The following is a 14,625-nucleotide window of genomic DNA, read 5'->3' on the forward strand; positions in this document are numbered from 1 at the left end:
TGAAATTGTGCATTGTGGTCCATTTTCCAAACACCGTAAAATGATCGATGCCTATGCTGGACAGCTGAAATGTCTGCTTGCAGCTTACTATGCTGACTTGTGTACAAGAAAAGTTCACACTGAAATAAACAAATGTCTGCTGGCTATGGAAGACATCTACAAATACATTAGTTATACAGACGGTGAATACACACCACAAATCTTGCTCACTATTTCAATAGACAATGCCTATGAATAGCACGCTCGCAATGTCCCGAAGCTGATGTAGCAGTCGAAACGGTAGATTACTGAATGGCAGCATAGTTCCAACAGAAGGTTAAAACAGTGAAGGACTGCACAGAATAGACAAGGAGGTGCTAACATTGGCCCTAGATAGCAAAATTAGAAGCCAACCATGAATGCTGGAGGTGAGCCCGTTGAAGTGTACAAACAGCAAGCGCTCCTGGCCAGTTGGAAGAAGCAGGTGCATGCCCTCCTGCTTCAGAAGGCTGGGGATCTCCAGGTGTACTCTAGTGGGTGGCTGCGCCTCCAAAGCGCGCCGAAGCTGGCCCTGGGGCGAACCCGTCCACAGGGCCAAGCCACGTCCACCAGGCAGCACCATGTGAGCCAGCGCACAGCCGGGCGCAGCCGATGTGATCCGCAGGGGACCTTGCTCGGCGACCCAGTGGCCGGCAGCAAATGGCGCCTGCAGCCAAAAGCGCTCGCCAACGAGCAGTGACGCCAGGTCGTCCTTGGCCACAGACGACAGGGGCAGCAGAACCTCGGCATCGCTACTGCCACTGACTGACCAGTGCACTAGCGTCCAGCCAGCACCACGCACGCGCAGCTTCCAGCGACCACTGTCGCCATCCTGCTCCTCCACCAACACAAGGTCACTCCTGCATGCACAAAATGACATTCAGTGAACAAGGGTGGTAGTTTGGGCAAATTGTTTTCGCATGTTCTTCAGGCAATGGTGCCACAAGGTACAGCCACATGCGATGTGAGCTGCAACTCGCATCAGAACTCATATCATATTCAAAGCATGCTGTGTGTGTGGTGCCCATGCTTTTGTAAAATGATGTCTACAGTCAACGACCAATTTTTTGGATCCACCCCATAACTTGGACGCCTTCACGGCACCACCACAAACCCCATAGAGCCAGTGTTTAATGACATCTGAAATATTAGAATGCTGAAACCTTTCGCTGCCAGATTTTCCGTGCTTTTAACTGTGACTGCAAGTTTGAGAGAGCACTATTTCAAGCCATCACCGCAGTCATTTTATCTCGCAGCGTTTAAGCAGCGCTCTCACATGCCAATCGGCTGGCAGTCGTAGCCATCACGGCAATGCTGGGCCTAGCTGCTTTGACGTTCAGCACCAAGATTCCTGCAGTTCAGTGCCATGTTCTTCATTGAAAGAATTCACCTCTGTCAGCATGGGCGCCGATTCCATCTTTGTCATCCTTGATAATGGCTTTGAAGCGCAGAAATTACAGTAAGGGTCAAACACCACATATTATCAGTTCCCAAAAGTCAGGTTCGCAGCAATAGAGCAGTGTTATGCGGTGGAGAATATGCACTGTTTTGCGGTGAAGCGAACCAAGAATGGGAAGGGGCCAATGTCATGGTACATAGTATGTATTCCTTAAAGAGACATTCAAGGCAAGCACTAAGTAGCTAAAGCTATAGATTAATGCTCAAGAACGCCTAAGACGTCAATATTATCGCAAGCAAAGCTTTAGTAGTCAAGAAATTGAGGTAAGTGCAGAACACACTTTGAGACTCGTCAAGGACATTCAATTACTAGCTCGACAACGTCGACACTCCTTATAATTTTATCACTAGTAATCAACCACTTGTAGCAAGAAGATTATTGCATGGCATTATAAGAAGGAATAAAATGCTACTTGTCCAGTCCTATTTAATTTTTAGAAAAAGGAGCTCATTGATGTAACCCTTGAGAATGGCGTGAGTGGTCGAAAGGTTTCGTTTTTGCTCGACTCTACGCCACACGAATTTCCGCGTTTCAGTAGTTTCTTTATTGCATAGTGCTGCACTAGTTTTGCTGGCTCGCGGAACTCAACTGCAGTAGCAGAGAATTCCACGTCCACATGACGCTGAGAGATGCCTAAACGGTCCACGCCACTTTACTGAATGCTGCAACAGCGAATCCAACTGTCTTGGCTTGGTTTTTCCATAGCCACGTGTTTGCGTTTTGTGCAAAAAAAAAGGGAACAGTAGCGCGAACTGTTGGGTGCCGTTTTACTCACCGACGGCAGCAAACTGCTGTGATATGTGTATGCAACATCACCACTCCCTGCTCAGGGGTAGGCGATATGAACGGTGCTAAAATTTTGCGCGCTCCTCAGATACGATTTTTCTCTTGAATTAAGTCCTTTCTTGGTATGAAACATGAGCTGTGAGGTTCCTGGAATGGTATATTAAAAGGGGCCTGAACCACCCGGAGGGCTTGGTGAAATAACATAGTCCGTGGGTAGCACACGCTTCTGTGAACATCCCAGCCAAGTTTTGCAGTTTTGTGCCGCCTGTGGAGCTCGCAAGTGGAGCACGAAGTCACCTTTCTCTCAAACACTCTCTTTTCAACGGAAGCCTGCTCCTCATTCTCTTCTGGACACTTTGTTTCGTAATAAAGCAGATTCCCATACATGGTTGCTATTGGTAGCTGCAGTCTGCTACGTAGAGCAGATAACATGGACCACCCCACCGCGGGGTGCCGCCACAAGTCCAGTGGCTAAGCGCACTGCAGCTCACCAAGGACAACCACATCTGGCTTACGTTTAGCGTATCATAGGCACCAAAATTGTAAGCCGTGCCGTCTATGTTAACATCCAAAATGAAATGTCAACTGCGCGTCACGGTGACATTTAGAAGGCGGAGCGTTGAGGGCCCGCCCCACTCTGCTGTAGCCTTCGCAGTGCAAGGCATTGAAGGAGTAGAGGCACCGCGAAGGGCATGCTTGATTGCCAACAGCTTCGCTTCTGCTAAACGCACCGAACTACTTTTGCAGTAAAGTATTTCTGAAATAGCCTATTTTCACTTCAAATGCCTTTCTCCACTTCGACAAGAAATTGTACAGGGTGCCTTTAACAGTCCACATTGACTTAATACTTGCATTTATTGTTCCTTTAATTATGCATGCGTGCAGCAGTCTCATCCTGTCACAGCACAAGTGCCGATACGCCTAATAAGGGCACTGGCAGGCCTTCACAGCTAATTTGAACATGCCTGTGGCGATTTAAACACCTGAGAGCAGTAACAGGCTTGCATTAATATTTTCAGACTGGCCCGTTTGACATTTTTACAGCCTCTTGGAAGTCCGAAAGATCAAATGTTAACTGTATTTGTGTTTAGTTACCTGTACTATTTTCTTATTGTAAAGTGTATAGGCATAAAAAGCTAGGCTGTTACGCGTGATTCTAACTTATTGCAATGCTTTAGCCAATGACAAAGACGAGAAAGAATTGAACTGAAAAAGTTTTGTTCTGGTATTGCAACTCCGATAACTTCCCTACAGAAGCCACTCACCGGGAGCTGTGGGCCTCCATGGTGAGGTTGGTTGCGTGAAAGCGCTGGCCGAGGCTGTTGTAAAGAAGCACCTCCACCACAAGCTCCAGACCAACGGGCAAAGACAGGGGCGCATCGACGGCGCTCCAAGGCTCACCACCAACTGGCCGCACCAGAGCGTACGCCACAGTGTCCACCTGCAATTTGAGGACGCCCGTGTGTACTGTATACGGCATATTCTCAATGAGTACACATTTGACGTTTCTGCCCTCGCGGGACGCGGCAGCCAACGTGATTTTTCCCTGTTGCTTTTATGACGGGCACTTGTTGACACCATGACACTTGTGCAGTATGGCAGCTATCTGTACACGGATTTGTCTAAACTTCCTTTGCCTGGCCTCGAACGACTTTCTTGACTTGTCAATGCAAAATCGTGTGCTGGATGAAGACAGGATTTAAAACTCGCCATGAAATGCAATTCAAGCCAAGCGCCAAATGTGTTTGACCAACCTGGACCAGGTAGATGCGCCGCTGGGACTTCCGTCGGACTGAGAGCAGGGCGGAGCCAGGGGCCAACAGGGCATGCAGCACTGGGGGTTGTCGTTCCAATTGCACAGCCATGCCATTGGGCTCTAAGGATGGCTCCCTGCAAGCCAATGTGCATAGGCATTTCAGTTGCTTTCCACACACACAAGTTGCAAATCATCGGGCCAAATGGATCCCAAATTTAGCCACCGCCGTTGACTCAAAAAACAAGTTATCAGACAGTGAAGTAAGCTATAAGCTCAACTGCAACATTTTTATTTCAGCAGATGTTCTACAACCGCAGCAAAACCAGTCTCACCAAAAACATCGGTCTTACCAGGCATGACTGCAATGTCTCAGAACCACAGCAGAAAGTGAAATCTGTACTGCCGTCAATTTTAACTCTTTCGTTACCGCTGGAAAAGTGCTTATTTGAGATGATTTTATGTATTAACATCTTATTTTAAGACACAGTAGTCGTAACTTATACTGCGATGCATAAAATTCTAGCCTGATCGTTGATGTTTTGAATCTATGTGTAGGAGTAATAATCAGGGGTGTGCGAATACCAAATAGCAGATTTCAAATCTTATATTGAATCAAGAAAAAAAAAGAATGCGGAATATTGAATTGAATACCAAGAAATGTATAACAAAAAGTAATGCTTACACATTCTGGGCAAACAATATGGTGTGGCACGTGCTCGGGAGTCTCCTAGCAATGCATAACAAAAATGTGTCATGCTATCAATAACATAGGCACAGTCTAACCTTGATATAATGAACCTCAATTTAACGAAATTTCAAGCGTTCTCCCGCATGAAAAGTGAGCGGCAAAACCGATGTCAAGGCACGTATGCCAGGACACGGTAGGCAGGAAACACTGCTGCGCCATTTGTCGCATTGGTAAACATTTCAAAGAAACATGAGAGCTGACGATTTCTTCCGCGCAAGAGGAATGGGGAGGTAGTGAACGTGCGGTAACGTGATCACGTTACCGCACATTACTAGTGCTCTGGGGTGAGGGGGGGGGCCTGGAATGCACCTGTCTGCCTTCTCCTCCCCACGCACGTCCGTGTGCGGGCCACCAGCCGTGTCGTTTTTGGAAGTAATCTTCCCCGACAAACCAAAATGGACGGTGGCTTCACGTACGCGTAGTGTTGGCGGTTGTGTAATGTCAAGTTTCCGAGACACAGTACAAAGTACTCACTTGCGGTGTGAGTGCAAGTTCGTGGTCATCGGGTGAGATCAGTTAATGTTGAGGGCAGCGCACTGAAGACAATTACAATAACAGTGCTACAATTCAAACATAACGAGACTGGCACAAATCAGTTTTGCTATCTGACAACTTAAAAAGTTCTGGGCTCTTACGTACTGAAATCACGAACTGATTACGAGCCACAACATAGTTGAGCAGGATTTCACATTAATTTTAGCTGCCTGGAGTTCTTTAACGTGCACCCAATGTATGGTACATGAGCGTTTTTGCCTTCCATTCACTTCTGAACATGGCGGTCGGGACTGATTTCCTTACCTGTTCTGAGCAGTACAACACGATAGCCACAATAGCATGTAAACATGATGGCACCTGCCACTGACTCTATTAAAATTAGTCGAAGTGTCCTGATCAAAACTGATCTACAGTCGAACCCGGCTATATCGAACTCGCAAAAAAACGCCTATCAGTTCGATATAGAGCCTAATTCGATATAAGCCTGCTAAATAATTGGATCTCATAAAAGCACATACCATTTATAAAATCACTTTATTGATTAAACTAGCTTAGTTTCGCACGAAATAGTCCTGCATTTTCATCCACCATTGATTCGTCAACAGCTTCCGGAAATTCTGACAGTTCGCTCCAAACTTCGGCAACACTGGCAACGGCTTCGTCGCATTCATCAGAATTTACGGTCATCACCGAGCACGCGGAAGTCGGCACGGCTGAAGCAATTTCAGATTAACCACTCGTACATGGCCGTGCGTACGAGTCGGGCGCCACGGGCACCGGGTCGAGAGTTTGGACGCTTTAGCCCTAATCTCCCCCTTATTTTTCAAGATCGTGCCGAGAGTGCTCCTCGGAATCTTGTGCTCTGCGGGGACATCCGACTTCTCACCGCGTTCGACACGATTTATGATTGCGAGCTTCACGACGAAAGGCAAATTCTGCCGCTTCATCACGGCAACACTGCGGGAGAAGGCCTACAAGGCGCACACAAAAACAGCGAGACAAGTCGCACTTTTGCCATCTTGCACAACGAGGGCACAAGAGTATCTGATTGGCTGTCTGAGCAAGCGCTGTGGGCGGGCCAGGATGGCCGAGGCAGCGTGGTCGGGCGCGGTCACGGTAGGGAGAGCGGTTGGATGGAGCCGCGCAGCCGGGTTTTCTCAGCCACCGCGAGGGAAAGCCAACTTCCGGGGGCACTTTCCGCCGCTTGATGTTCGATATATCGGGTGTCGCTGCTATTTTTGTTCGATGTAAGCGTAATTTTTGCTATATATACTCATTGTAACTATATTGTATCCAGAAAGTGTTCGATATATAGAATAATTCGATGTAAACGGGTTCGATATAGTCGGGTTCGACTGTAATATCATTCCCCTTACCCAGACACTTCGAGGGCCAGCTGAGCTCCAGGACCCAAAACCAGAGACTCAGGCTGGGCCAGAGCTGGCGCTAGAAGTTTTGCACGTGGGACCACCTGCAGAAAGGGGAGGTCCATCAATTAATTACTTGAGGACCTCGAACAAATGAGTAGGCACTGCAAAAGATGCATCCCGTATTAATGCATCAGTGTGTTACCAGTGTATCCCTAGTGTACGCTCTGAAGACCTGGAGCGAATAAGTAGAGGCTCTAACAAGGGCATCACTACGCTCAACACCGCCATGACAGAGACAATGAACTAACAGATTTCACCAGTGGTATAAAAAGAAATCTGACCTTTGCTTACTTGGCCCACGTGGCTTATTCCCCTCCCCCAATGAGGTTGGGAAAGAGTGAGCTATGCATGTACAAAAACGCTTCTGAGGAAATATTATATCCATGCATACTATACTCATGTATATATGAAAGCTACTAAGAAAATGCTATACCCATATACCCTAGTGGTTGAAACACCACTTGAAGAGCTTAAATGCAACGCTAAACCTCTGTCGCTGCCAGTGCATCGCCCTTCGGGCAAAATTGTTAAATTTCGCTGCAGGAAACTACGAGAACAACACCCCAACCGGATTCTAGGCGCAGCTTGCAGACGCACCTCGAGGGGCAAAACTGCAGCGGTGCGGTTTCGCCACTGAAGGCGCAGCTCCAGGTGCCCCGGCAGGAGGGCGCGTACGTGGGCCACGCACAATCTGTCGGGAGGCGCATCTTTTGTCAGGGGTGCCACCAGGGACACCAGGCCATGCTCTGAAGCCACCCAGCGCATGGAGCGGGTCAGCTCGGCCGACAAGCACACCACCTTGGGACCCAGGCCACCCAAGGCCTCCACATGCACAGCCACCTGCAGGAACGACGACCTTGACTTCAGCATGCTTTTCAGTTGCACCTTTTCAAACTCACTAAGATTGGGAATTGGGCAAGGTGGTAACAATCCGTGCTTCTAACAGCACCACTTAGAGCAAGGCTGAGCAGAGAAAGAGCAAAGCTTTACCAAGTGAGTTGTTAGGTAAATTACAGCAGCGTATATACGTTACGTCACTTCTGCAATGATAGCCCGCACGTACACAGTCTAACAAGAGACTACACACTGAGAATTGCAATCTGATGGTACCAACATCAGAACCGAAGATTCATGTGGTGTCATGCATATCTTGGCACATGTGCAAGGCTTGTGCTAATACAGCAGAATCTCGATGACACGAATCTCTCGGGATGGTGCAAGAGTTCCGATCACCCAAAAGGTAAAAGAATTGGGAAATTAAGGTGGGACATGGCAAAATTTCCGCTCAAAAGTTCCTAATTTTTACATTTTATTTTCCTGCAATCCTAAGACCTTCCTTTATCCCATGGCAAAATATTTAGAAGAAATGCATATTTTCCCGCAAACCTATGACCTTCCTTTAACTCACAGCGAAACATTTGAAACAAATATGCAGAGGAATTTTTTTTTTAATTCACCTTTTTAGTGTGTTGTATTTGAAATCAGGAAGAAAATAGGGCTTCGGGAGGCGCTATCACTAGTGCAGCTTTCTGTTGACGGCAGTGCCATCTTCGTATCGCCTTAAACATGACAGATCAGCGATTCAGATAGCTACAGCGCTGTATTTCTCCATGCAGAAATGAAAGTAACAAAAGCAATCGCGAGAAGGGAAAACTAGTGCGATTCATTACAGCAGTCACGTGGCATGCAGGGAGTGCTCTTATTGGCTAACGTGAATTTGAATCACTATCAGTGGTGCGCTTGTTTTGCGCACACTGTGGTAGCAGTGAGCTGCGCACTTTGTGCCTTTCGAGACTGGCATTTCAATATCTGCCTGGTTACCTCAAGTTTCTTTCGTTGCAGCATCCTAGCTGCTGCCCGATGATGATAAGGACATGATTTGCGCAAGATAAAGGGCTCTGCTTTCGTTGCAGTGGCTACACTACTTTGTATCATGTGACCTGATGGCGCAAAGTTAGAAAAGTATTGAATTGTCATTGGGCACCGAAGATGACGGAAGGCGTCGAATGCAGAGATAAGGCTACCCATGAAAGCGAATGCCACCAATCTTGCTGGCGCAGTAAAACTGGGTCAGGCGTGATTGCCGGCTTCATGATGAAGTTGCAAGGTGTGTGAAAATGGCCGACAAGTTGCATAATACGCACAAAGCAAATTTTTTTCCCCTCTTCCTGAGGGGATGCACACCAATGACGTCGAGGCGGAATGACGCAGGTTACCCTAGCAACAGGAATGTGACCGGTGCCTCAGCATGGCCCCTCTGCCGCCCTGACAACAGCTAGTGTCTGGTGCTACTGGCGCGCGGGGACCTCCTCACTGGCTCCGCCGCTTATCATGCGGTGGCCCAAATGTTCTCATCAGCAGCCACCGTGCAAAAAGCAGTTTGCAACATCAGAAATTTTGCACATTGTAAGCTAATAGACTTGGGCCGGGACTACTGGAAAATTCGTATCATCCCGAAATTTGTATCGGGGGTGATTTCATCACCCAGATTCTACTGCATACTAATATCACACAGGCACCCATTCGCATGGCCACGTATGCACGCAAATCCACACACACACCTCTGTGCCCTGGATGATCTCACGCAAGGGGCAGTGCAGTTGCAGCTCCTTGATGGCCACTACATGCACCAGGGTCTCGTCTCTGCCACCAGAAGCCACTGCCACGGCCTGCACGCGGCCCTGGCATGGTGGGCCCCGTGCCTGCACCAGTCCACTCGGCGACACAGACAGGCACGGCACGTCTTCAACCAGGTCGAACTTGACGGCCATGTTGATGGGGCCTCCGGACCAGACCAGCTGCGCATGTGCACACCCACAGCTCGCATCATTTTACACTCCTACCTTTGACATGGCGTTAAGAAGCAAATACGGTGCTGCTGTCCGAGTGCAGCACCAATGCGGCCGCCCAACCAGCATTATAATGATAGGCAGCCAGTAAAAGTTGGTTAATCCAAGTTTCACGGGGACGCCCACTGAATTCAAGTTACCATATTTACTCGAACCTAACGTGCACTTTCTTTTCAATAAAGTGGGCCAAGAAATTGCGTGTGCGTTAGAATTGAGTACAACCCTAAATCTGCGTCACCACATCGCCGTCGGCATTTCAAAATGGCCGCCTCGTAGGCGCTTGGAGCCTAGCTGCCGTAGCTTCCTCCATGTGCTGCAGTACATGTGCTTAGGCAATGCTTCCTTTGGCTTAGGTTAGTGCAGCGTCCGTCTTCCCGTTTCCTGTGTTTGCTCTATCAGCATGGAAGTGCTGACCGCAGTGACTGTAGAGGGAATTCTGGCACTTGTGCCCATGGGAGCTGAAGGCAGTTCAGCCAGCATGACTCATGTGATAGGAAGTAGATAGATTTGCCTAAACTTCCTCCTACAGTATCCAAGAGAGATGGCAAACCACAGTGGCCAATACTGCGGCTTTGTTGGCAAGAGCCCTAGGCTCATGGCAAGCCCACATGAAGAGTGCATGACAACTATGCCACGAGAACTGGCCTGAACTAATTGACATGGCTGCTGCCAACCTTGCAGCCAGTGGCCCTGTTTTCACCTGGAATTCAGAGCCCACAGGCAAGGTCAGGTTGCGGGGCTCCAGGCGAAGTGGGGCGAACACATGTATGGTGGCCGGGGCGCTGACCAGCTGTTCGGGGAAGGCCTTGGCCATGAACTGCACGGTGCCGCTGCCCAGGGCTTTGCCGCGAACAGCAAAGCGGCGGCAGTTGCGGCCCTCCTCCAGGGGCCGCAGGGACAAAGGGCCCACGGTCTGGTCGACAAGGGCCAGCGAAGCAGACAACGGCTTGCCCTCCGTGTCCTCCAGGTGCACCGTGATCTCCACTTCAGCACCAACTTGCACGTGAGGGGAGGACAGCGCGAGCCTCAGTTGGCCGGGCCACACGACCGACACATGCAGTGGCAATGCAGGGGCCCGAGGCAGGCAGAGGTCTCGCACGTGGACCTCAACATGACCCTCCCTCAAACCGTGCAGCTGCAGCTGTCTATGTGATACTGTTAGCCCTGCCACAGGAATGCCGTCTGCACCGTCCAGTGCAAAGTGGCCCGAGCCATCCAGTATGCTCACGTTCACCTGCAGAGGTGAACAGAAAAGCTGACATCACCCAACTTTTTCACACACACTGCTTTGCTTTTACCAGTGAAGTGAATACTTTCTATGCAAGATTGGAAAGGTAGAATAATAATTTAAAAAGAAAGGTCAGACCAAGAAAGAACCCTTGAATAGTAAGAGCAAGACTATTGTCTCAGAAGGCCTTGAAGATAAGACAAATTAGCATTTCGCAGCTCTGTAGCAATTTTCAGGAGATAAACGGCCTCTAACCGCAATAATCATGCCTTGTTATCAGTCGCCTCCATTCAAATCCCATCCCCATTGTAAGAGACTGGAGGATGATAACCAAAAAAGCATGGTTTCACCGATCATACTTTATGTACCCAACAGGGAATTAAGGAACATCGTGCCTTTACATAACAACTGGTTATAACGGGACGGAAAATCATTGAAACCAGACATAACTCACATTGGAGTCGGCTAACTTGCATAGCAAACCTTAGGGCTGGCTTACATGAACTTTGTAGAGCTGCCTGAGCGCCTAGGAGATAAGTCACAGGTGCACAAGTTCTCCCACGCGACAAGGATATGAACCCAGCTAGTAGTATCTTCTACTGTTGCAATACAGTACTAGTTCCCTTAGTAGGCCCTCCATTTCACTTAGGTTCACTTAAGTCCTCCGATACAATGCACTTAGGTCCTCCATTTCCTCTACCCCTCCATTTCCTCTACCCCTTTATTTCCTCTACCCCTCCACAAGTGTTCCTTCGAGTAGTATTCTAAAAACTAGAACCAGTACTGTACAGTACAATTTCAGAACAGCTGGGATCCCTCACCTGATGGGATGGGTGTGCAAGCATCCGCACACTGCTGCTTGACAGGCGGGCAGCTTCCACCAGCTCCAGTTGCAACGAGCCGCTCACCGTCTGCATCTGCGTGAACAGCAGACCGACACAGTGTTGAGCACTGGACCTATCTCCAACCTGCCCTGACAGTGTAGTCCACGACTTTCTGATGACACATCACTCTGTGCAAGTGATTCAATGCTTGAGCAAAAGGGTCCTCTCAATACTGCTCTTCTGGTGTGCAATCATACCCACAGTTCCACTAGCCTCAAAAACTATTTGATCTGGACACATTTCAGCACTACCACTGTTCTATGGGGTACAAATCATCATTCATTTCAGCTTCAAAAATCCCTATTACCATCTCTACAAGAATCCCCAGCTTCTTAGGTATAGAAATAAATCAATAGGGCTGGTAGGACTCATTTCAACCCAGGATAAAGGTTTGGTCCCCTACAAATCCTTTTCTCTGCAACCAAAACGCTATTTCTCTTTCATCTACACTATGCAAAACACAATGGGTGGGTGAAGAAGCAGTGCTTTTGCACACAAGCACTTCTGTTCTGTTTAAAAGCACCATGTCTGCATCCAAGTGCGTATCAACCAGCCCAGATTAGCACTCTACAAACGCTATGATAGCGCAGGTGACCACTGAAACAACGCACCTTGTGTTGGTGCAAGGCTTCCTGTTGCAGCACCTGGGCATTGAAGCCAAGCACTGTTGCCGTCACCGTGAGCAATCCAGTCTTCCCTTGCGGCTGCAGAACCTGAAAGTCTGGCCAACCAGCCACACAAAAGGAGCGTTCAAGTTTTCAACACGGCTAACTAGCACTGAAAATTACGGACTAACCTCCGAATGCAGAGATCTAACTTGGATCGGGCTTGGACTTGACTTGACGAAGTCAGCCCGAAGCAAGAGGCGGACTTCAAAATGCCCAAGTCAGCTTTCGCGTTTCATAGACGCTCAAGCTGACTTGCTTCGTCAAGTCAAGTCTGTGCTTCAATGCAAAAGCAGGTTGCTCGTCTGTGTCCGAGGTTAACAATAAATTTATTAGCGTAAGGCACGTTGTACAGCAAAAAAGTATGTATCTTTCCAAATTTCCACCAGGGCATAAGTGCTGAAGTATAGTTTGCGTAAACTTATTCCATCTGGCTACATCCGCCGCTGCGATGGGCAGTGTTGCTTGCGGAAAGCGCGCGTTCCTGGCAGGTTTAGGTGGTCTTCAAGTTTCGGTGTTTTGGCGCGCTTTTTGAGTTGCAAGTTTCACCATTTTTTCAAGTCGCCGCTACACTTTTAGGCGACAGTGTATTTGAGTGCAAATCAATTTTATCGTCACATTTATTTTGGTTTTAGCTTATCTTTAACTCAGAGGTCTTGTTGCGTGTTTGCATAACTGGCCGTAGAGAAGCGAACGAAATGGTTGGTTCGTATGGTGGTCTTTAAATGGCTTTTGTTCTCGATTGCCGCAAAGCGTTCATGCGCCGTCTGGGCCGGCAACCGGATACAAGAGGCCGAGACGAGGCATACGGTCGGTTGCTGAGGGAGCTCGCGCGTCCCTTTTCGCCTATAGGTGTTCCAGGAGGAAGGCGACGGCCCTTGTTTTGCTCTGGCTATGTGACCCTTTCAAGAAAAGACCAACCTATTCGAACGCACTAGGCCGGAGTCACAAACAAGAAAAGAACTGCAACATGTGCCGCGAACGAAGAGTACCGAGCGCCGTAGAGTCCCCTGCCCGGACCCATATGGGTGACAACACCCGATAAAAAACAAAATAAATCAATAAAATGACACGTGCAAACGATTTGTCTAGTTCGCATGGAGGGTTTGTCGAGAACGAGAGGGAGAGTGTGGCACAGTCGTAGACATCGCAAATTGGCAGTGCGTGTCGTCCGCTAGGAAAGTGTCGTCTGTTAGGAAAACAGGTTGTGGGGCTCGCACGACGGCCGCGCGCCTCATTTGGTACGAAATTGCTGTTCTGTCAACAGGCTTTGACGCTGAAATGTCTCACTCACGTACGCTCTCCTCCCAAGAGAATGCGCCGCAACGCAAGACGGCACCCCGTTTTACAGAAGACGAAAAGAGCCAGCTGACGACACTCGTGAACGACTACAAGCATATTGTGGAATGCAAGAAAACTGATGTCGCGTCGTTGACCAAGAAGAATCAGACATGGAAAGAAATATCAAAACATTATAATGCCAACCACGGGGTTACGCGGCGCGATCACCTGCAACTGAAAAAATGCTGGACCAACCTGAAGCAAAAATGGAAAGAGGAAGCTGCGAAAGAGAAGGGAAAGCGGCACAAAACTGGTAAGCGCACATGTTGTGCATGACTGACTTATTTGGGCTACTTTTTTTATGTTCATGCGCATGTTTCGTATTCGGTGGATGAATGCGTGACAGTTCGGCATGCTGAGCGTAAATATGGTTGTGAGCGCTAATAACTGGTGATGGCATGTGTAGTCACAGGAGATGAGAAAATACGCTCGCAATCAATCTTTCCGCGACTGCGACAAGCGCACCAGCATCGGGTGCGGGTGCTTCGCGATGAGCAGGGTCACCTTTCCAACTGCGTGGCACACTGTTGACTGAGGAATGCGGACCGGACCTCCGGTGACTGTTTGAAACGTGCCAGCGCCGTAAAACATCACAGCCATCAGCAACTGCAGCATGGGAGGCACACAGGCGGTCCTGTGTTGTCCCCGCTTACCCGGATAGGCAACATAGCGAGAAGTCGCACGGCGTTCTTCGTGAATCTGTAGTGACGGAGGAATTGTTCGTCATCGTACAGCTCCATCGGAGTCCCTCGGTCATGTAGGGTGAGTCACGGAATTTCCGGCAAGGGCTGCGCCTCTGAAAATGCTGTATCTATGGCGTGGCAAGCAAACTCGAAAGCAGCTAACCTCCGCGCGACCTCCGTTCTAGAGGCTGCCATGTTGGAATAACACACGAAGTCAATTTCAAGCTAGCCCGGGAGCAGACTTGAAACTTGAGCGGACTTCGACACAGCCAAGTCGTTTGCA

General features: G+C 48.8%; 1 protein-coding gene across 1 annotated transcript in view; it reads right to left on the minus strand.

Annotated features, from left to right (window-relative positions):
* LOC142560323 (nuclear pore membrane glycoprotein 210-like) overlaps positions 1–14,625 on the minus strand; it is a 73,388-nt gene that overhangs the window by 14,468 nt on the left and 44,295 nt on the right. Inside the window, exons 19-27 of the mRNA XM_075672323.1 lie at positions 12,265–12,374; positions 11,591–11,686; positions 10,242–10,775; positions 9,254–9,490; positions 7,290–7,532; positions 6,639–6,733; positions 4,018–4,153; positions 3,529–3,704; positions 394–878 (exon numbers count right to left, since the gene is read on the minus strand). Of these exons, the coding sequence (XP_075528438.1) occupies positions 394–878; positions 3,529–3,704; positions 4,018–4,153; positions 6,639–6,733; positions 7,290–7,532; positions 9,254–9,490; positions 10,242–10,775; positions 11,591–11,686; positions 12,265–12,374 (2,112 nt within the window). The remainder of the gene's footprint in view (positions 1–393; positions 879–3,528; positions 3,705–4,017; positions 4,154–6,638; positions 6,734–7,289; positions 7,533–9,253; positions 9,491–10,241; positions 10,776–11,590; positions 11,687–12,264; positions 12,375–14,625) is intronic.

The sequence above is a fragment of the Dermacentor variabilis genome, chromosome 10 (genome assembly GCF_050947875.1).
Source record: "Dermacentor variabilis isolate Ectoservices chromosome 10, ASM5094787v1, whole genome shotgun sequence".
Taxonomy (NCBI): Eukaryota; Metazoa; Arthropoda; class Arachnida; order Ixodida; family Ixodidae; genus Dermacentor; species Dermacentor variabilis.